The sequence below is a fragment of the Pristiophorus japonicus genome, chromosome 16 (assembly GCF_044704955.1).
Source record: "Pristiophorus japonicus isolate sPriJap1 chromosome 16, sPriJap1.hap1, whole genome shotgun sequence".
NCBI lineage: Eukaryota > Metazoa > Chordata > Chondrichthyes > Pristiophoridae > Pristiophorus > Pristiophorus japonicus.
In genome coordinates this window covers 51,250,090-51,273,568 of record NC_091992.1, presented here as the reverse complement: position 1 = coordinate 51,273,568, position 23,479 = coordinate 51,250,090, and the positions used below count along the sequence as shown (strand labels likewise).

The 23,479-nt window shown below is 44.8% G+C and overlaps 1 protein-coding gene across 1 annotated transcript in view; it reads left to right on the top strand.

The window, feature by feature from the left end:
- The window catches only part of LOC139226165 (serine protease 55-like), a 44,654-nt gene that overhangs the window by 6,565 nt on the left and 14,610 nt on the right, over window positions 1-23,479 (top strand). Inside the window, exons 5-8 of the mRNA XM_070856803.1 lie at window positions 967-1,119; window positions 3,314-3,444; window positions 14,210-14,312; window positions 17,092-17,239. Coding sequence (XP_070712904.1) covers window positions 967-1,119; window positions 3,314-3,444; window positions 14,210-14,312; window positions 17,092-17,239 — 535 coding nt within the window. The remainder of the gene's footprint in view (window positions 1-966; window positions 1,120-3,313; window positions 3,445-14,209; window positions 14,313-17,091; window positions 17,240-23,479) is intronic.

Sequence of the window (23,479 nt, the reverse complement as noted above, 5' to 3'; positions counted from 1 at the left end):
AGGCACTGAGGCCAATTGCAGTGTCATACAATCACGCTGGTTAACTGACACATCGCACCAAATGGAATGTTGGCCTTTATTGCAAGGGGGATGGAGTATAAAAATAGGTAGTCCTTGTACAACTGTACAGGGCGTTGGTGAGATTACATCTGGAGTATTGCATACAGTTTGGGTCTCCTTATTTAAGGAGGGACATACTTGCATTGGAGGCAGTTCACACAAGGTTCACTGGGTTGATTCCTGAGATAAAGGGGTTGACTTCTGAAGAAAGGTTGAGCAGGTGGAGCCGATACTTATTGGAGTTTAGAAGAATGAGAGGTGATCTTATTGAAACATATAAGATACTGAGGGGGCTCGACAAGGTAGATGCAGAGAGAATGTTTCCACTCGTGGGGGAATCTAGAACTAGGCGGCATAGTTTAAGAATAAGGGGCTGCCCATTTAAAACTGAGATGAGGAGGAATATCTTCTCTCTGAGGATTGTAAATCCATGGAATTCTCTACCCCAGAGAGCTGTGGAAGCTGGGTTATTGAATATATTTAAGATGGAAATAGATAGAGTTTTGAACGATAAGGGAGTGAAGGATTATGGGGAGTGGGCACGGAGCTGAGCCCAAGATCAGATCAGCCATGATATTAAATGGCAGAACAGGCTTGAGGGGCCAATTGGCCTACTCCTGCTCCTATTTCTTATGTTTTTATATGATCTTCCTGTATGCCTTGGCTGCACACTAAAGGTGGTGAATTTACCATCCACACCACCAGGAACACCACACACTGTGTTATACTGTGCAACACGTGGAAATCAGGGTTGAATAGTTTGTTAAACGATTTTATTAAGTTATTTTCTCCTCATTCCCAAATGAGTCTCCCTATATTGCATGTGAGATGGAGATTCCCTTGAATAGCATCAGCGCACTTTGCTATTCATCCTCTCTAACTGCTTATTCCTCTCTCACTTTGCAGATATCTATGCGATCGGAATTGGGGAAATATTGAAAGACTATCTTGAAAGGTTGGTGCCTATGAAGGAAATAGTATCAGAAGGTCAACAGTATGCCTTCTATCTACCCAGCTACCATTATCTGGAGGAAGCACAAGAAATTCAGAGAGATCACGGTAAGTAGAGTTAATCTGCGTCGAACATAGTCATTGTAAACTTGTCCCAATCCATCCAGAATCCCCGTCATGGTCAATGGAGAAGGCACTGACAGCCATCTTGCCAAATATGCATTCTTTAAATGTGATCTGGATGAATTGCTGCTGAATCATTGCTGGAATTGCTTCTAGGCCACCAGGTAAATTGGTTGGCAAGGTGCTGTCAGAGGCCTCCATCTGGGAGGAGTTTTTAAGATACTTTTAGGTCCCATGACGGACCAGGCCATGGGCTCTTTGCTCAAGTGCATGTTGTGACCATTAACCAAACACTCCAAGACCCAGATATCCATGATATATATTCATGTCCGCATGAACAATTGCACAATAAGCAAGCAGTTAAAGAGGTCCACTTACAATCAAGACGTCTGAAGGGATTCAAGAGGCAACCAGTGCAAAAACCACTGCGGCCATGTGGGGGAATAAACCAAATTTTCCCTCCTCCCTTGCCTGGAATTATAATTTGGCTCCAAGCCAATCAGAGTATTTGCCATATTGACTTTCTCCGTTCTGAGGGGTCCGAATGTCCACATGTTCTGACCTACCTAACTCATCTGGGTCAATGGCCAAAACAGTGAGCCAGAAATAACACTAACTAACGGTGACCCTCTCACAGCCATGGCAGTTGAAACATAATGGACCGGATCTTGCTGGAGTCAGGCATTTCGTGGCTTACGGCATTAATTATTTTCCTGCTTCAGCTCGAAAGAAATTTGCGTCGTAACTTGCTGGAAATGCAAGCTCATATCAACGTTGCAAGGACAACGGGGCAATGGCAGTACGAATAGTCTATCTCCTTAACCAGTGAGATTTAAGGATTGAGAAAGAAACAGGAACGACAGAGAAGGAGGGCGAATTAAAGTGGTCAGATTAGAGTCAAATCAGATACAAAGAGAAATAAAGAGACAGAAAGAAAGATTGGATTAAGAGAGAGGGAGGAAAAAGGGACAGAAAGAAAGAGTAAGAAAAAAAAATTTAAACATTTTAATTAAATTTCTTTTAAATTTCGAACAATTTATGACATGCAGGGATGAGATTGAACACTTTAAATGTTTTTCCTTTCTGGGCCAGAGAGGTTGATTGGCATTGCATTAAAAATGATCATGTCTTTAAAAGGTTAGTTATGCTCTTAATTACCGGATTTATGCGGGTTTAATGGGAAATTAATGTGCATACCCGGCAAGTTCTTAAGAGTAACGGGGAGGCTAAGGGCAGAATTGTGTGAAGCAAATAGCAGCATGACGCAAATCGAACATCAATTTCTGGAGGTTCGCAACTCATATCTCTTAACCCCCTGAACTTGCTGGTCGATTTGCACATTAATAACCGTATGCGTCGTTCTCACACCAAGCAAGATCCGGCCCATCGATGACTCGCAGGTGTTGATCATACAATTCACTCCACGACAGGAGCAGAAATTCGCAGCCAGAAAATAAAAGGCAAATTGTTCTTGTACAAGATCTTCTGCAGGTCTTTCTACAGGCCACTCAGTCACAGGCTCCATATAAACTCCCAAGGAGAACCTCAGCAAAATTTCTCCCTACCACCGCAGTTAAATTAAAGCAAAGTTCCATGATACCCATCCACCTTGCATCCCACTTTGCACCAATTGCCTTCCTTGGCATGTTATTTCCATCATTCACACAGCTCAGGAGGCATCATAGCATTCAATCCCCTTTAGCAATGCTTACTCTTGTATTCCTATTCAGATATTCATCAAACTAATTTTTCTCTCCCAATTTTTTTCCCTCTCCTCTTCATTTTCTGCAAGTGTTGACACCTCAGTGAAGTACAGTGCCATGGGTACCAGCTACTGCCATGTCGACTGGTCAGTCTCATGTGAGACAATGAGTATCAGCAGGCGATTTGACAGCCGTGCCAGCACACTCTTCACCCTACATCTACACACATATACTTCCAGTACTGGACACTGGATTCCCATCAGGAGCTAGAACCTTTCTCTCTTCCTAACCTATAACTTTGAGGGCAATTGTACTTTCCCAGTGCATGCTTACAAAAAGGAATTTGAATTGGACCAATTCAGATCATTTGGATTCCAAATTCGGTTCATTGCTTCAATTAACTTCTGCCATTCTAGCAGCAGAACTCTACAACTAAACAGTGCCACTTCATTGGACCATGCTTTTATTCTTCTCAGATGACACAAAGTTTTCCGATTGTGGCGTCCGAGGAAATCTGATACAAAGACCCACTCCGAGAATATTTGGTGGTACTCATTCGAAAGAGTATGACTGGCCATGGCAAGTCGTTGTTAATTTACCAAACAAAGTAAGTTAACGGGCTGGATTTTGGGCTTTTTGGATTTCGGGGTGTTAATCATGGCAGGGTGTTAAAGTTAGCGCCTGAAAATAGTTGCGCCTTTGATTGCAAGGTTCGGCGAAAATGTACGTTGGAGGAATATTGGCATTAAGTCAGGCGTGCACAATGGACCTTGTGCGCCCGAGCCGAAACTTGCATCATTAAAGACGGCGGCCATTTTGCGCATGCGCACGGAAATGTTTTTTGTTTTCCAGGCACAAACGCTAATGCAGGGCGCGGCATCTTCCTGCGCTAAACCGCCCCACTTCTGCAGAGATGGAGGAGCAGGAAGGAAGGCAGCGTGCCAGGCACTTCTGTAATGAGGCGAGTGAGGCCTTAGTCCACGAAGTGGAGAGGAGGTGGTCCTCACTCCATCTTGCTGGGGGAGCCAAACCACTCCCACCTGTATTTAAGAGGCTGTGGAGGGACATAGTACAGGAGGTCTCTGCTGGAGACACTGTGCCCAGAACCGGCACACAATGTCAAAAAAAGTTCAACAACCTTACCGGATTCCTCAGGGTGAGTACCATTCACAGCTATGTATGCCTCCTTTCCTTCTTGAATCTCGGATACTGTGTGAAGTCTTTCATGCATATGCTCCTTCTCAAACATCTTGCTGTCTGTGAGGTGGGTTTCACAATGCATAAGAAAGTTGAAGGTTTACTTCTGCACCCATTGCCTTCTAATGATCGATGCACATAAACTCACTAATTTACATCCTTCCTCGCAATACACTCCCACTGCTGCTATGACTTTCAGAAAGATCACCTACAGCCCCTATGTTACATCCCTCGAACCTATTAACAATCGCTCACGAAGCTCAAGCAACCTCCAAACAGATTGAACGGAAGCCACTGGAACATTCACATAGTCTCACCTATTGTACTATGGTAGGCGTTGGGAGTCTTGTATCGAGCATATGGATGATGTGGCCCATCCATCAGAGCTGATCGAGCGTTGTCAATGCTTCAATGCTGGGGATGTTGACCTGCGCGAGAACACTGACGTTGGTGTGCCTATCCTGCATTTGCAGGATCTTCCTGAAGCAGCATTGATGGTACTTCTCCAGTGCTTTGATGTACCGGCTGTATATAGTCCATGTCTCAGAAGCATATATGAGGGCAGGTATCATAACTGCTCTGTAAACCATGAGCTTCGTGCCGGTTTAAGGTTCTAGTCTTCAAACACTCTATTTCTTAGGCAACCAAAGGCTGCGCTGGCACACTGGAGGCGGTGTTTGACCTCGTCATTGATGACTGCCCATGTTGACAGTAGGCGCGTGAGGTATGGAAAATGGTCCACGCTGTCCAAGGCCTCATCATGGATTTTGATAATCTGGGGGCAGTGCTGTGTGGCGGGGGCAGGTTGATAGAGCACCTTTGTTTTACGCATGTTTAGTGTAAGACCCATGCTCTCGTATGCTATGTTGAACGTGTTGACGATGGTTGGGAGTTCGTCCTCCGAGTGATTATTGTAATGCGATGCCTATGATGATGATGATGACTGTGGTAGGCATATGTGCACAACAGGAGAGAAACCCTTTCTGAACCCTTCCTATTTTCCTCTTTGCAGTCGAAGCACTCCCACAACAGGAGGGAGCAGCTGTGCACAGGCAGAGGGCTGACCCCAATACTGGAACTTACTGATGTTGAGGAATGGGTGTTAAGCTCTCATTGGAGTAGCAGCTCAGGTAGTTGACGGGGGCGATGCTGAGCCCCGTTCGGGTAGTGAGCGTATGTAAATGGATAGGGCAACTGAAGATACTACTTTGAGATGTATAATGAACATGTGCAATGCCACCTTCCTGATGTCAGCCTATCCCCTCCCCTGCTGCTAACCAGCCGAGGATCAGCCACAATCATGCCAGCCTTCCTGTGACGAATATGATATAATTGGGATTACGGAGACATGGTTCCAGGGTGACCAAGGCTGGGAACTCAACATTCAGGGGTATTCAACATTCAGGAAGGATAGACAGAAAGGAAAAGGAAGTGGGGTAGCGTTGCTGGTTAAAGAGGAAATTAACGCAATAGTAAGGAAGGACATTAGCTTGGATGATGTGAAATCGGTATGGGTGGAGCTGCGGAATACCAAAGACAGAAAACGCTAGTGGGAGTTGGGTACAGACTACCAAACAGTAGTAGTAAGGTTGGAGACAACATCAAACAAGAAATTAGGGATGCGTGCAATAAAGGTACAGCAGTTATCATAGGCGACTTTAATCTACATATAGATTGGGCTAACCAAACTGGTAGTAGTACGGTAGAACAGGATTTCCTGGAGTATATTAGGGATGGTTTTCTAGACCAATATGTCAAGGAACCAACGAGAGGGCTGGCCATCCTAGACTGGGTGATGTGTAATGAGAAAGGACTAATTAGCAATCTTGTTGTGCGAGGCCCCTTGGGGAAAAGTGACCATAATATGGTAAATTCTTTATTAAGATGGAGAGTGATACAGTTATTTCAGAGACTAGGGTCCTGAACTTAAGGAAAGGTAACTTCGATGGTATGAGACGTGAATTGGCTAGAATAGACTGGCGAGTGATACTTAAAGAGTTGACGGTGGATAGGCAATGGCAAACATTTAAATATCACATGGATGAACTTCAACAATTATACATCCCTGTCTGGAATAAAAATAAAACGGGGAAGGTGTCTTAACCGTGGCTAACAAGGGAAATTAAGGATAGTGTTAAATCCAAGGAAAAGGCATATAAATTGGTCTGAAAAAGCAGCAAACCTGAGGACTGGGAGAAATTTAGAATTCAGCAGAGGAGGACAAAGGGTTTAATTAGGAGTGGGAAAATAGAGGAAGCTTGCTGGGAACATAAAAACTGACTGCAAAAGCTTTTATAGATATGTGAAGAGAAAAAGATTAGTGAAGACAAACGTAGGTCCCTTGCAGTCAGAATCAGGTGAATTTATAATGGGGAACAAAGAAATGGCAGACCAATTCAACAAATACTTTGGTTCTGTCTTCACGAAGGAAGACACAAATAACCTTCCGGAAATACTAGGGGACCAAGGGTCTAGCGAGAAGGAGGAACTGAAGGAAATCCTTATTAGTCAGGAAATTGTGTTAGGGAAATTGATGGAATTGAAGGCCGATAAATCCCCAGGGCCTAATAGTCTGCATCCCAGAGTACTTAAGGAAGTAGCCCTAGAAATAGTGGATGCATTGGTGATTATTTTCCAACAGTCTATCGACTCTGGATCAGTTCCTATGGACTGGAGGGTAGCTAATGTAACACCACTTTTTTAAAAAGGAGGGAGAGAGAAAATGGGAAATTATAGACTGGTTAGCCTGACATCAGTAGTAGGGAAAATGTTGGAATCAATTATTAAAGATGAAATAGCAGCGCATTTGGAAAGCAGTGACAGGATCGGTCCAAGTCAGCATAGATTTATGAAAGGGAAATCATGCTTGACAAATGTTCTAGAATTTTTTGAGGATGTAACTAGTAGAGTGGACAAGGGAGAACCAATGGATGTGGTGTATTTGGACTTTCAAAAGGTTTTTGACAAGGTCCCACATAAGAGATTGGTGTGCACAATTAAAGCACATGGTATTGGGGGTAATGTATTGAAGTGGATAGAGAACTGGTTGGCAGACAGGAAGCAGAGAGTTGGGATAAATGGGTCCTTTTCAGAATGGCAGGCAGTGATTAGTGGAGTGCCGCGGGCTCAGTGCTGGGACCCCAGCTATTTACAATATACATCAATGATTTAGATGAAGGAATTGAGTGTAATGTCTCCAAGTTTGCAGATGACACTAAGCTGGGTGGCGGTGTGAGCTGTGAGGAGGATGCTAAGAGGCTGCAGGGTGACTTGGACAGGTTAGGTGAGTGGGCAAATGCATGGCAGATGCAATATAATGTGGATAAATGTGACGACGTTCACTTTGGTGGCAAAAACACGAAGGCAGAATATTATCTGAATGGCGGAAAATTAGGAAAAGGAGAGGTGCAACTAGACCTGGGTATCATGGTACATCAGTCATTAAAGGTTGGCATGCAGGTACAGCAGGCGGTGAAGAAGGCAAATGGCATGTTGGCCTTCATAGCTAGGGGATTTGAGTATAGGAGCAGGGAGATCTTACTGCAGTTGTACAGGGCCTTGGTGAGGCCTCACCTGGAATATTGTGTTCAGTTTTGGTCTCCTAATCTGAGGAAGGACGTTCTTGCTATTGAGGGAGTGCAGCAAAGTTTCACCAGACTGATTCCCGGGATGGCAGGACTGACATATGAGGAGAGACTGGATCGACTGGGCCTTTATTCACTGGAGTTCAGAAGAATGAAAGGGGATCTCATAGAAACATATAAAATTCTGACAGGACCGGACATATTTCTACGTGACGCATCGACATCTGTCCATGGCGGTGATGACGAAGCTGTGGACACAATCAACATCACTGAGCCGCAGTGCCCATCCGTTGCCCTGTCTCCACATTCCTCATAGAAACATAGAAAATAGGTGCAGGAGTAGGCCATTCGGCCCTTCGAACCTGCACCACCATTCAATAAGATCGTGGCTGATCATTCACCTCAGTATCCCTTTCCTGCTTTCTCTCCATACCCCTTGATCCCTTTAGTCATAAGGGCCATATCTAACTCCATCTTGAATATATCCAATGAACTGGCATCAACAACTCTCGGCGGTACGGAATTCCACAGGTTAACAACTCTCTGAGCGAAGAAGTTTCTCCTCATTTCAGTCCTAAATGGCTTACCCCTTATCCTTAGACTATGTCCCCTGGTTCTAGACTTCCCCAACATCAGGAACATTCTTCCTGCATCTAGTCCCGTCAGAATCTTGTGTGTTTCTATGAGATCCCCTCTCATCCTTCTAAACTCCAGTGAATATAGGCCCAGTCGTTCCAGTCTCTCCTCATATGTCAGTCCTGCCATCCCGGGAATCCGTCTGGTGAACCCTCGCTGCACTCCCTCAATAGCAAGAACGTCCTTCCTCAGCTTAGGAGACCAAAACTGAACACAATATTCCAGGTGAGGCCTCACTAAGGCCCTGTACAACTGCAGTAAGATCTCCCTGCCCCTATACTCAAGTCCCCTAGCTGTGAAAGCCAACATATCATTTGCCTTCTTCACCGCCTCCTGTACCTGCATGCCAACTTTCAATGACTGATGTACCATGACATCCAAGTCTCATTGCACCTCCCCTTTCCCTAATCTGCTACCATTCAGATAATATTCTGCCTTCATGTTTTTGCCACCAAAGTGGATAACCTCACATTTATCCACATTATACTGCATCTGCCATGCTTTTGCCCACTCACCTAACCTGTCCAAGTCATCCTGCAGCCTTTTAGCGTCCTCCTCACAGTGTCATCTGCAAACTTGGAGATATTACACTCAATTCCCTCATCCAAATCATTATCCCCACTACTGATGTCAGGCTAACCGGTCTATAATTACCCATTTTCTCTTTCCCTCCTTTCTTAAAAAGTGGTGTTACATTAGCTACCCTCCAGTCCATAGAAAATGATCCAGAGTCAGTAGACTATTGAAAAATGATCACCAATACATCCACTATTTCTCGGGCTACTTCCTTAAGTACACTTGGATGCAGACTATCAGGCCCCGGGGATTTATCGGCCTTCAATCCCATCAATTTCCCTAACACAATTTCACGTCTAATAAGGATTTCCTTCAGTTCCTTCTTCTCACTAGACCCTCGGTCCCCTAGTATTTCCGGAAGGTTATTGTGTCTTCCTTCGTGAAGACAGAACCAATGTATTTGTTTAACTGATTCACCATTTCTTTGTTCCCCATTATAAATTCACCTGAATGTGACTGCAAGGGACCTACATTTGTCTTCACTAATCTTTTTCTCTTCACATATCTATAGAAGCTTTTGCAGTCAGTTTTTATGTTTCCAGCAAGCTTCCTCTCATACTCTATTTTCCCACTCCTAATTAAACCCTTTGTCCTCCTCTGCTGTATTACAAAATTCTCCCAGTCCTCAGGTTTGCTGCTTTTTCTGTCCAATTTATATGCCTCTTCCTTGGATTTAACACTATCCTTAATTTCCCTTGTTAGCCACGGTTGAGTCACCTTCCCTGTTTTATTTTTACTCCAGACAGGGATGTACAATTGTTGAAGTTCATCCATGTGATCTTTAAATGTTTGCCATTGCCTATCCACCGTCAACCTTTTAAGTATCACTCGCCAGTCTATTCTAGCCAATTCACGTCTCATACCATCGAAGTTTCCTTTCTTTAAGTTCAGGACCCGAGTTTCTGAATTAACTGTGTCACTCTCCATCTTAATAAAGAATTCTACCATATTATGGTCACTCTTCCCCAAGGGGCCACGGACAAAAAGATTGTTAATTAGTCCTTTCTCATTATACATCTCCCAGTCTAGGATGGCCAGCCCTCTAGTTGATTCCTCGAGATCTGTCCGAAATGGCTTACCCCTTATCCTTAGACTGTGTCCCCCAGATCTGGACTTCCTCAACATCGGGAACATTCTTCCTGCATCTAACCTGTCCAGTCCCGTCAGTATTTTATACGTTTCTATGAGATCCCCTCTCATCTGGTGGCAATGAGATTTTTGAGGGGTTTGAGTCTTCGGAGGCTCCTGGCCCCAGTTGCCTACAGCAACGGGCAGCGAAAGGGCAATCTTGCAGGCCAGCTCTCCGGAGGATGAGTCGGCAAAGTCGGTCTGCTCAACGACAGGCAGTCATCGAACTGGACCTGGTGGAAATGTCCAGGGAAACCCCAGGAATGCACCGTGAGCTTATGGATGCATTGGGATGGATCCCAGAGAGCATCGACAAGCTCACTGTGACTGTTGTGGAGGCAGCGCCACTGACTGTCAATGCGACTGCAGCGAGACCATCACTGCCCCCACACACACACAGGCTGGTGGCCTTCAGCAGTGACAGTGGCGTTCCAGAGTGTGTTGCGTGTGCACCTTGATCACATCGCAGCCTCGAGCGCACCGCAAGCACAAGCTATACTTCAACTTGGTGATGACTGGTGCCATCCTCTCTGCGTTCCCCACTGTCCAACGGGGAAGGGACAGTGCCGAAGCAGACCAGCAAGTTGTCGAGACACATCGTGCCCCCGGATACTGAGGCTCCACCCCATTGGAGAGTCAGTGGCTCCCAGGAAATGGAAGGTGCTGTCCTTCCTCAGGATGACAGCATTCCGGCTCCCACCACTGACTCGCCAACCTTGCACCATACACGGTTGACACTCCAGCCACGGTTGACAGCTTCCACTGATGATGCCCTGGACCAGGTCAAGAGCTGGTCCAGGGCATTCTCAGACACCATCTGTATTGTCTGCCCCACAACATAGCAGCCCTCTAGCAGCCTTGCTGTAGGCACTGAGGCCTCATTGAGGAGGAGCAGTTGGCGTGGGAGGAGGCTGATGGGAAGTGGGGGGAACTGTGACTAAGAGCCATTGAGGGCTGGCACAAGGTTGAGCTAATGCTTTTGTGTTGAATTGTTCACTTTGTAAATAGTTGTATGATAAGAAATGGATTTTTTTGCATTGACTTTCTGCAGGAAGCAGTTTTGTGTTTAGTCAATTTTGGTTTAATCAATGTATCATTTTGGGTTGTTGGGATGGGGGCGGGGTGGGGGTTGGAAGGGTCATTGTTCGTTATTAATGTTTATAAAAATGTTTCTTGGATCTTTGCCATTGGTGTCTTGTGTCTCATTGCAGAATTCAGTGTAGATGAGCCATCAGTCGCAGGTCAATGCAGTAACCCCACCTTTTCCATTCAAGCAAACCGGTCAGTGATGAGCTGGCAACGTAAGGCTCTTGCTGCGGCCATCTCCACGCTGCCTCCTCTGTGGCTGTGGTGGATCCGCAAAGGGTTCCTCGCCAGGCTCATCCTCCTCCTTCTGAAGTGGTCCTGCAATCCCCACTGGCAATGCCTGGCCCCTCATGATGGCTAAGTTGTGTAGCATGCAGCACACCAGAATGGATTTGGAGACCTGTTGCGGGGAGTATTGAAGGCTGCCTCCAGAGCGGTCCAGGCATCAGAAGTGCTCCTTGAGCACGCCAATTGTCTGTTCGATGATGTTGTGGGTGGCTGCATGGCTGTCATTGTAGCGCTGCTCGGCTTCTATGGCAGGGTTACGGAGGGTGGCCAAGCTGTAACCTTTGTCCCCGATCAGCCAGCCCTGCCTTTGTCTTTGTCGCTGAAGCATTCGTAAAACACTGCTCTCACATAAGATGAAAGTATCATGTGCGCTCCCTGGATAGCGGGCATTCACTGCGAGGATGCGCTGCGTGTGGTCGCAGACCAGCTGTACATGTAGGAAGTGATATCCCTTTCAGTTTCTGAAGACCTCTGTGTTGTCTAATGGTACTTGCAAGGTGACGTGTGTGCAGTCAATGGCTCCATGAACCTTGAGGCTGCCTACAATTCTTCCAAACCCTAAAGCCCTTGCATTCTGGCAGTGCCTGCTCATTGGGAACGTTATGAAGACCATTCTGCAAACGTACAGTGCCCTTGTAACCTGGCGAATGTGCAGTGTGCTGAGAGATGCTGCATATGTCCCCTGCTGCTGCCTGGAAGGAGCCGGAGGCATAGAAGGCCATCGCTACAGTCACCTTCACCGCGATGGGCATCGCAGTCCTGTTGGTGCTGATAGGATGTAGGAGCTGGCATATCTCTGTATTATCTCTTATTTTCGGAAGTACAGCCTTCTAACACACTGCGCCTCAGAGAGCTGGAGGTATGAGCGATGTTCCCTGTAAACTTGTGGGGGTAAGGCCTCCTCCCTAATACGTCTGCGACCTCTTCGAATCTGTGACCCAACATGGCCAAGAACCCTTCTTCCAGCTTGAAGCCACCTGCCAATAGCAACTAGCATGATACGCTGGCGAACTAGCATTGCCCCCATTGAAACCTCTCACTGACCTTGTAAGCAAAGTGTCATGGCACATAAAAGTGCCCTTTGCAACTCGGAACCTCACGCAGTGCTCTGCGCGCAACCGTAGCAGTCACTGACAACTGTGACATACGATCCTCCAGCCTCCGTTTAATAGTGCCGCCAGTAGCGCCTGCTGCACCCTGACACCGCCTGTTTTTTTCAGGCGCTAAATGAGGCGTTAAGGACGAAAGTTCCATCCAAGGCACTAACGCAGCCTTGCACGACGACTGACGTCATAATCACGCTGAAAACGGAGGGTGGGCGGTCAGTTTTTGCATCGGCACAAACCAATAACTGAATCTTCCGGTCGGGCGCTATATCCTGGACACCTGGCATAACGCCCCAAAACAGCATTTAACACCCTGCCGGGGCACTAACCAATGCACAAATGAGCCGAAAATCCAGCCCGTTAACATCTTTTAAAGCTCCCATTAACAGAACTTGAAACGGGTTGCAAAATATGTCTATACGGCATAGCAGCATCCATCTGCATTCCATCAGTGCTTCTCATTTTACCTTTCATTCATTAATGATTTCTCCTCCTAACCCCATTCAGCAGTGCTTCCTCTTCCAGCTCCCATCCATCAGTGTTTGTACCTCCAACGCCACCTATCAGTGTTACTCCTTTTAACTCCCACAATCACTGTCTCAATCTGCTATCTGAGTTTCACTTTCTAACCCCACCTATCTTGCCATTCCCAATTGGATTCCAGCAGTTATCCTTCAAATTCCAAGCTATCATTATTTCTCTCCTTTTCTTTTCTCCCGGTGACCTCTGTGCCTTCATGCACCTGTTCCTTTCTGAACGGCTTCTCAATCGTACCAAAATATCTTGTTTCTTAGCCAGGATTTGTTTGATGATAGAAAACTCAATTTAGTTGAGCTTAAATTAAGTCCGACTTACTGAGTGGTGAGACCCCCTCAGAACAATTTTCTCAGAATAATGGGGCCTCTCTGGGAGCAGCTGGGTTCAGATCAAGAGACCAAAGAGTCAGCCAATTAATGTCACGCTGTTGAAGGTGAGGGAGATCCTGAAAATGTGCTACTTTCCTTCTTTTAAAAAAAAACTAGTGCCTTCATCAAGTACACCCCATATCAGTTATAGCACAGGCTAAGTTCAGGTGTGCTTCTACTTGAACTGACCAATTTGCCTGAACCAAATCTCGGAAGTGAAACCCTTAATATTCCAATGCGACATTTCCATTTACCAACCTTCGCTGACCTTTAGGAACATAGGAACAGGCATAGGTCATTCAGCCCCTCGAGCCTGGTCCACCATTCAGTTTGATCATGGCTGATCTGCACCTCAAATCCATTTAGCTGCTTTTGCTCCATAACACCCTTCTGACCTCCATTTTTATGTGTCTGACTAGGACTCAAACCTGAAAGTGAAAGAGCAGTGTTGTAACCATCTGCACTAAAAGGACGAGCATTTATATATTCACTTATCACATCTCTCAAAAAAGTCTCAAAGTGCTTCACGTACAAAGAATTACTTCAAAATGTTATGTAACCAAAAATAACAACCTTTTTGTGCATAGTAATATCCCACAAACAGCAAGGAGATTACTGACCAGTTAATCTCTTTCAGTTGGTCGTGGGGAAAAATGTGGCTCAGGACACCATGCTCTCCTTCAACTAGTGCCCTGGTATCCTCAACATTTGCTCAAAACAGGTTGATGGGACCTCAGTTTAATGTGCAAATGAAAGCACCTCTGACAATGTAGCACTCCTTCTGAACGGCACTGGCCAATCAGCCTGGATTTTATGTACAAGTCTTTTTTCCAATTGCTTTAATTTTCTGTAATTTCTCTGCACAGCAATTTTGTGGAGGTTCAATCATCTCAAAACGCTGGATTCTCACTGCTGCACATTGTGTGAACGACACTGTGGGAACGACGATTAGTTTAACTATATGGGCTGGTAAGAATCAGACCTTGTTTTTAAAGCTTTTTTGAATTCTTTGAGGAACAAGTTACTGTTGTCATTTTGGCTTGTTTGGTAGAACTCTCACCTCTGAATCCGTAGGTTAGGGGTTAGATTTGAGCAAACATAAGCATAGAAACATAGAAAATAGGTGCAGAAGTAGGCCATTCGGCCCTTCGAGCCTGCACCACCATTCAATAAGATCACGGCTGATCATTCACCTCAGTACCCCTTTCCTGCTTTCTCTCCATACCCCTTGATCCCTTTAGCTGTCAGGGCCACATCAAACTCCCTCTGGAATACATCTAACGAACTGGCATCAACTCTACGTAGAGAATTCCACAGGTTAACAACTCTCTGAGTGAAGAAGTTTCTCCTCATCTCGATCCTAAATGGCTTACCCCTTATCCTTAGACTGTGACCCCTGGTTCTGGACTTCCCCAACATCGGGAACATTCTTCCTGCATCTAATCTGTCCAGTCCCGTTAGAATTTTATATGTCTCTATGAGATCCCCTCTCATTCTTCTAAACTCCAGTGAATACAGGCCCAGTCGATCCAGTCTCTCCTCATATGTCAGTCCCACCATCCCGGGAATCAGTCTGGTGAACCTTTGCTGCACTCCCTCAATAGCAGGAACATCCTCAGATTAGGAGACCAAAACTGAACACAACATTCCAGATGAGGCCTCACCAAGGTTCTGTAGAGCTGCAGCAAGACCTCCCTGCTCCTATACTCATCCCCTAGCTATGAAGGCCAACATGCCATTTGCTGCCTTCACCACCTGTTATACCTGCATGCCAACCTTCAATGATTGATGGACCATGACACCCAGGTCTCGTTGCACCTCCCTTTTTCCTAATCTGCCATCATTCAGATAATATACTGCCTTCGTGTTTTTGCCACCAAAGTGGATAACCTCACATTTATCCACATTATACTACATCTGCCATGCATTTGCCCACTCACCTAACCTGTCCAAGTCACCCTGCAGCCTCTTAGCTTCCTCCTCACAGCTCACACCGCCACCCAGCTTAGTGTCATCTGCAAACTTGGAGATATTACACTCAATTCCTTCATCTAAATCACTGATGTATATTGTAAATAGCTGGAGTCCCAGCACTGAGCCCTGCGGCACCCCACTAGCCATTGCCTGCCATTCTGAGAAGGACCCGTTTATCATTACTCTCTGCTTCCTGTCTGCCAACCAATTCTCTATCCACGTCAATACATTACCCCCAATACCATGTGCTTTAATTTTGCACACTAATCTCTTGTGTAGGACCTTGTTAAAAGTCTTTTGAAAGTCCAAATACACCACATTGACTTGTTCTCCCTTGTACACCCTACTCAAAAAAATTCTAGAAGATTGGCCAAGCATGATTTCCCTTTCATAAATCCATGCTGACTTGGCCCGATCCTGTCACTGCTTTCCAAATGCACTGCTATTTCATCTTTAATAATTGATTCCAACATTTTCCCCACTACTGATGTCAGGCTAACCGGTCTATAATTCTCCGTTTTTTCCCTCCCTCCTTTTTTAAAACGTGGTGTTACATTAGCTACCCTCTAGTCCATAGGAACTGATCCAGAGTCGATAGGCTGTTGAAAAATGGTCACCAATGCATCCACTATTTCTAGGGCCACTTCCTTAAGTACTCTGGGATGCAGACTATCAGGCCCTGGGGATTTATCGGCCTTCAATCCCATCAATTTCCCTAACACAATTTCCTGACTAATAAGGATTTCCTTCAGTTCCTCCTTCTCGCTAGACCCCTTCAGTTCCTCCTTCTCGCTAGACCAATATTCTACGCTGATAATTCATTGCAGTACTGAGGGAGCGCTGCTTTGCCAGAGGTGTTGTATTTTGGATGAGGCTTAAAAAAGCAGGATACGATCTGCAGTAGACATATAGGGGCATATTTTCCTCTCCAACATGCCAGTCTCCAAGTGCAAACGGGATGAAAAAGGCAACGTTGCCCCATGATGCCAAGTCTCTGCCCCCTTTACAGTTGACCAAAGATTTCCTGGGGAACTCCTGAGGAGGGTGTGAATTGGAGCAGTTCCAAGCAAGGATCAACAATGTAAATGAAGCAGGAGGGTCCCAGGAGTTCCTTCCTCCTCATTTTCCTCCTCATTTGCCAGAAAAAATGTAATGGTATACCTTGCACTTGTTGTCTCTCCCTATTGTGACCAGAGTTTGCCCAGATTGGAGGACTCGTGAGAGCAGGAAGCAAGACTAAGGTGGTCTAAAAAGGTAAGTGGTTTCTTTTTTTAAAACAAGGCCCCAATGGATCTTTGGGACTCGGGCCTAACAGCTGTTGATTTTCGACAGCAGCAAATAGGCCCCACACCCATTATCAAGGCTGCAGGACTTTCAGGATTTCCACCCTGCCCCCCACGATTCTGGGGGTGGGTCCACGTCAAAGATCAGAGATCTCGGTAATGTTGGGCCAGAGTTAATGAACCTGGACATCCAGGGGGCAGGTTCTGATCATGTCAATTCAAGTGCTCCCCATCTGACACATTGGGTGGAGGGAGAGTGGGGAATGTTGGAGCCATGATTTCCCTGCAATTAACTGGGTGTTGTTTTTCTCTTTAACAAATTTCCACACCTTTTAATATAAATATAGCATGATGTTGCTTTCAGATATCAGTTTATCACAGGATGTCTCAACAGTAATAATGAAGGGTTTCTGATATAAGCTGTTTATTAGTTCATCAATTCTGACTTAGATCTGATGGATGAAAACTAACTGCCGAGCTTTTTTTTTCAGGTTCAATCCGACGAACAAGCACAAGTTTGCAAACACTACATGTGGAAGAAGTGATTATCCATGAAAACTTTAGCAGGCCCTCAGAGATGAACAATGACATTGCCCTTTTGAAGGTTAAAGATCACATCAAATTCAGTTCTCATGTGAGGTACCGACCACTCCTTTAGAGTATCAGAATGACAAAAGGTCGCTTAAACACTTCATTGGTGAGAACTGTCAAACAGAAAATGAGAGGTGAATGACCTATTAAACCCATAAATGCCTTGACAACATGATGCTTGCAAGGCACTTAATCATAAAAGTTACAGCATGGAAGGAGGCCATTCGACCCGTCTTGTATGTGCTGATCTTTTGCTAGATTAGTCCAAAAATGGGCACTGCTATGCTCTCACCATACTTTGTTATTAGGTGTTTTTTTTGTGGTGGGGCCAGGTGGTGAATTGTTGAATTAGGGGAGGTGCATCTGTTCTGGATAATGAAACACTAACACATTTTGCACCTAGTGTCAGCATTGAGTACGAACGACATAGGGTGAAGCCCCCTTTGATTTGCACCAACAATATCACTGATTCCTACATCGGAACAGCATTTCTCTCACCAGCCAATCTGTCATCTCTTTCTGTCTCAGATTACCAATCCCATGTCAAGTTATGTGGCACCACTTTGATGTTTCCTTCTTGTCGCTCTCGCTCGCTCTATTATGGCCAACGTATGTGCTGGGAACACCCTCTAACTGGGATTTCATTTGACATTGGACCCTTCCACCTGTCGCAAGAGAAATTTTCACATACTACCACCAATGCATGGATTAAGCACCTGTGAGGTGCCTCCCAAAGACTTAGCTGTTTAGGGTATTGAGTAACTGAGCCATTCGGTCTGGGTAGCTCCCAGGTCTGTGCTGAGTTAGTTGATCTCAGCCAGGTTGGCAGCAGCATTGCTGCTTAATGGCCCCAGGCTATGGCGCAGACATATTTTCTAAGTTCCTGCTCCTGGTCACCAACCAGCAACTTCTGCTGGAACTACGCGAGTAAGATTATTGGGCTGAACTGCGGGCTAAACAGACTCACTCGTAAATGGTCCCTTGGGTAAACTGTTGGAAAGTGACCGGCTGCAGTACATTGCAGGAGAGGACAGAGAGGAAAGAGAAGAATGTGCATGAGTGCATTATGTATAGCCTCTACCAACAGCTGGGAAAGTATCAAACAATCTGAGCACTCCATTAAATCATTCCAAGGCACCTCCCACTACTGCAGAGAGAGGGACAGACTGTCACAAGAGAGAGGCTGAGGTCACACTGTCAGCTAACCTGATGCCAGTCCCAGATAAGGTAGAATAACCCACATGCGCCACATACAAAAGGATAGTATGCAGGTACAGCAAGTGATCAGGAAGGCCAATGGAATCTTGGCCTTTATTGCAAAGGGGATGGAGTATAAAAGCAGGGAAGTCTTGCTACAACTGTACAGGGTATTGGTGAGGCCACACCTGGAATACTGCGTGCAGTTTTGGTTTCCATATTTATTGTTAGCGTTAGTGTTTTCTTAGAAGAATCACTCAACACTCAGTCGGTTCCAATGCTGATGCAGCTTTTATTACGCTCAGCGGGGAGGAAAAACTCAGGACCGTATCCAGGTTTCTCTCCACAGAACAAAGGGTTACATGCACCTTTATATGTTTCACAACAGTTACAAAACAGTTTACTACAGCTACACAGCCCATCACGGCTGGACACAAGCCAATCACAACGATTATAGATTACATATAGGTTCTTTTAACCCAATAGAATTCCCCTATTATCCCGGGAACCATATGTTCGGTTATTGTCAGCTTGGGCTGATCGATGACTTTATAGGTTCTCTCCCTAGTTCTTTCATCTGGGAGAAATAATTGGTTTATAACCTTGTTTACAGGAGATGGTTTCCCTCTTATCTTTCTTCCTGGGGAATTAATTGGTTTATGACCTTGTTCACAGGAGATGGTTTCCTTCTTATCTCTGTCTTCCCGCATCCCAGGCATTCCTACAGTGGGCCTCACAGGGTTATTGCTTGGTCATTGAATGTTCAACAGTTCACAGCTTGACTACCTGATTTCCCATCATGCCTGGGCAGCCATTTTATGTGTGTGTCCACTTTAAACTTATATGCGTTTAGATATATCTAGCAGGTGCCTAATGCTTAGTATTCTGGTATGTTCTAAAGGTGCCTACCTCCTACAACAACTCCCCCTTTCGGTAAAGGGACTAGTCCTAGTCCCCTTTTAACCGACCATTCGACCTTTATTAGATTTTGTGCACGGCCCGGTACTCCCTGCCTCAACGTGCTGGCCAGTCACGCGGTTTCAGGAGTCCCGGTTGCTTAAATCGAATTGACAAAGGCCAAATCCTCCTGCCCCCTTATAAAACAGGCTTGTTTAGTATCCGGGGAACGGTGATTTGTCTGTCTTCGTTGTGCGTGGTGTCTGCATGCCTGGCAGGCCATTACGCCCCATGTTATTGCTAAGATCAATTGTATCCCGACCAGTATATGTGAAATTATTCGAATCCATGGGTGGATGTTCACATTTATTCCCCAGTCCCAGACCTTTCTCCACCAACTCTGACTTTGTAAGTCTACCTCGGTATCTTCTTCCAGTACTTTGATTTTAGTTTGCAGTTGGTGATATAGTTTTACAGATTGACCCACTCTGAGCCTCAACTCTCGTAATACTTCGGTTAGATGTGGGATAGGGACCTGCTCTGGCTCGTCATAATCCTGTAAATGATCATGGAGCTGATCGGTTACCTCGATAACTTCGGACTTCCGGCGCCTAACCTGGGTGATATGCGCTTGCCCGATCGCGACAGGTCGTAGTGGTGTAAAGCAAAAGTTTGGCTGCGGTATAGGGCACTGCAGGTCATTATACCGGTATGAACGCTCTGTGGTAGAGACTCAGTATCTTCCCCTCCCTCCGTAGCCTGCCCTCGCGAAGTGCATGTGTGCGGGCACTATTTCTAGTACACACCCGTCGGTTCGGTTAAACCCGCACTCGTCTCGCTCCCCTCTGCCCACCGGGTGAGGACATACTGTGATTTCCCCCTTTTGCTTGCAATCTGCTAGGGAAATCCCAGTAAGTATGTTGTTTCGACGAACGGCAGAGGTGGTGGTCAGGTAGTAGCGTATGGAGACATTTTCCCGTATTATTCCGATATTCTCTCGTTGGTATAGGGGGAACGGCCCTGAGTCCGGCGTGACTATAGGGATCATCAGGACTGTCCCTATCCCGGTAGTCCTACCCATCTGGCAATCTGGAATTGCTGGGTATACTCTGGTCAGTCCCTTCAGAGTACAATTATCCAGTGTCCCCCTTTGGTTAGCCAACTGAGCTAAATCTTCCTGTTCTCTATCAATGAGGTGATTGATGGTTCTGGCGTGAGCTTCCAGGACTGAGATGCCATCCAGCTGGATTTTGGCACCCTCCTTTCCTAGGTTGGCTTGGTCTTCCTGGTTTTGCTCCACCCTCTCCAATAACCCCTTCATCACCCCTCTAAGCTGTTCCACCCTCTCATTTAATCCTTGTATGTCTATCGAGTTCACTACGGAGGTCCCTGTATTGAAAACGGTAGCAACATCATTAACTATTTCCCTCTTCATCCTGGGGGCTAACCCCTGTCCCCGGAACCTACTGGCACCCATTGCATCGGCAGCCTGCTGCATTACAACTTTACTTAATACATTGTACATCTTCCTTGACTGTTCTGTACAGTATTCCAGCATCTGGATGCCTGAAATATTGATCAGAACAGGCACAATTTCATGTCTAACATTATCATACAACAGTTCCCCCTCGCTGTACATTACAATCCCATTCTCTGGTCCCTTCGTAGTTATGGGGCAAGGCAGTTCCTCGGGCAATGTAGTGATTCTTATGGGGCGCAGTGTCGGAGGGGGTGAGAAACATACATACAATGATATTGCAGCCGCCCCCGCCTCCTCGTAATACCCACACAGCCCCATTCCCTTCTTGCGGATGACTGATTGCTGGGATTGTCCCGGAGGCGCGCAAATTATGCCGAAAGTACATTCATCAGGCCCTTTGACATCCCTCCGTTTAATGCATCTGCTCCTTATACCCGTGGAGCACTGTACACATACTCTTATTCTTATTAGGATTCTTATTAGGATTCACTTGTAACCATGCATTAAAATAAGTCCTGTCCTTGCTCCAGTCCTTGGCTGCTGGGATGCACATTCCGTCCGTTAAATTAAACAAGACTCCATAGTTCATATAGTTGTTTATTTCCAGCGTGCTCTGCTGTCCGTCGGTGTTGCCCAGGGTACGTGCATGTCACAGGGCTATCCATATTACGAGTAGCGCCGTTCGTATTCCCATTCCGGTAAGTATTATCTGTAATTTTAAACAGACGGCCTGGTCGTCACCAGGGGTTAAGTTTTTTGCTCTACGAGTGTCCCTGTCACCCTGCAAAATCAGAAGGACAAGGTTATAATCGAACCATTTCGAGCTGAATCTGTAGGGCGTGCGCCCGTGTCTTTACCCACTTAAATATTACCCAAACTCCTATGACCAAGGCCAAAGCTATTCCTCCAAACATCGCTGTCTGCTTTACCATTAGGTTGGGTTTGTGGACTACACCTACCCACCGTGGGGTACATTGGCTCTATTGCCAGAGGTGATGGTGCTATGGCTGCGCACTGCACTATCCGTCTAGTCCTGTTATCTCTTCCAGCCTGTTTATCTTAGCTTTTAACTCTTCAATTTGTTTTATTGAATATCTATTTCTTTATTGTATCAGGCAAGTATTATTACATAAGCTAGTTCTGTTTTTATTTTTGTTTCCTCTGTTAGGTGAGTTTTTTTTTCCTATTAAGAAATCCAAATTAATAATGTTCAGTATAAAACGGCTGTCAATGGAAAGGGTTAACTCCTTTCCAGGTTTGTAAGAAGACCTGATGTCATTACGTGACTTCACGTAATCATCTGAAAAAAAAGTCTTTGTGCCTTCAAAACTGGCTTCGAAATTAGGAATCCGTTAAAAACAGCATAAATCATTAGAGTAAACTCCAATGTTTTCTTAACTTCTAATTCAAGTACTTGCCAAATAATTTTTTTTTTTTTTAATTGTTTTAAAACAAGACCACACATACAATAGCAATTTTGTTTACTGAAATTCAATTCTGTTTTTTTTTTATTTCTCTCTTTCTCCTCGTTATCTTCAAAACCCTCCTGCTTGTTTAGACTGTTCGGGACATTTTTGATAAACACTGTCCATTTTGGAAATCTTTTCAAACTGCATTGAAACTTTTTCATAATTGAAAATTCGAATCCATGTAGAGTGTTTTTTACTTATTCCAATTTTTTTTCCTCTTCTAATTAAACCAATATCTTTTTCACAGCAAACATCAACTAGTATTTAGTAAGTTATGTCTTTTTCCATTTAGTCCGTTACATCTTTTTTTCCTTTTTTCAAATTAGGTTTTGTATTTTACACGGAGGGTTCGTAACTCCATAAAGTTGTTAATTTAAAATCATTTGTTTACTTTCAAAGTGGCGTCTTTATCTTTTTCTTTTTCTCCATAACTGGAATGGAGTCCAGCTTTGAGAGTTTGAGTGCTGCCTTTCGTTATCTCAAAATGCTCCAGTTTCAAAGTCGTTACTAAAGCTTGCTGTTTTTTAACATTTTCCAAAAGTTCCTTTTACATCTTCGCAGATAGCTCGCCACTTGCCCAGGAGTTTGACCTGATCAGATTTAATTTAATCTTTTTCTTTTTTTTTTAAATCCACCTCAGTATTTCCTGTGCCTTCTCTGAATATCTCAAAATCCCAATTCAAACTTTGTAATTTCAATCTTTATTTAAAACTTTTTTTTTTTAGAAGCTCTTTTTTTTTTAAAGCATTCTTTATCTCATTCCGAGACTAAATTTATGTCTTTCAACCCAATCAATCATTGCATGTTTTCTTTCGGCAAGTAAGTGAGCATGTCAAATAAATATTTTGCTCAACAAACCTATTCTTTATTTGTTTATTTTCCTAGCTCCGTAACTTATCATCCGAATAAATCCACACCTGCGTTTCTAACTTAAATGTCTTAAAACTTCCCACATACAGGACAACATTACAAAGGGTTAAAAAAAGACTTTCACTCTGTTTCTAAAATAAACAGACACTTGCATTCCTCTTCCAACCAGGCTTTCGGAACATGAAAACATAAAAAAATTCATTCTGCAGTCAAAAATCACACAGACACTTCTCACTCAACGATCAGACATTTACAACAGTCTCTCTTCTTGTTTTGGCCGGCTCTATTTTTGGATCCATGACCTTTCAGGGAATTCGTAGTTTTATCTAAATAATTCCTCACATAACTAATTCCTGAGGATTCCACCCTGCTTTA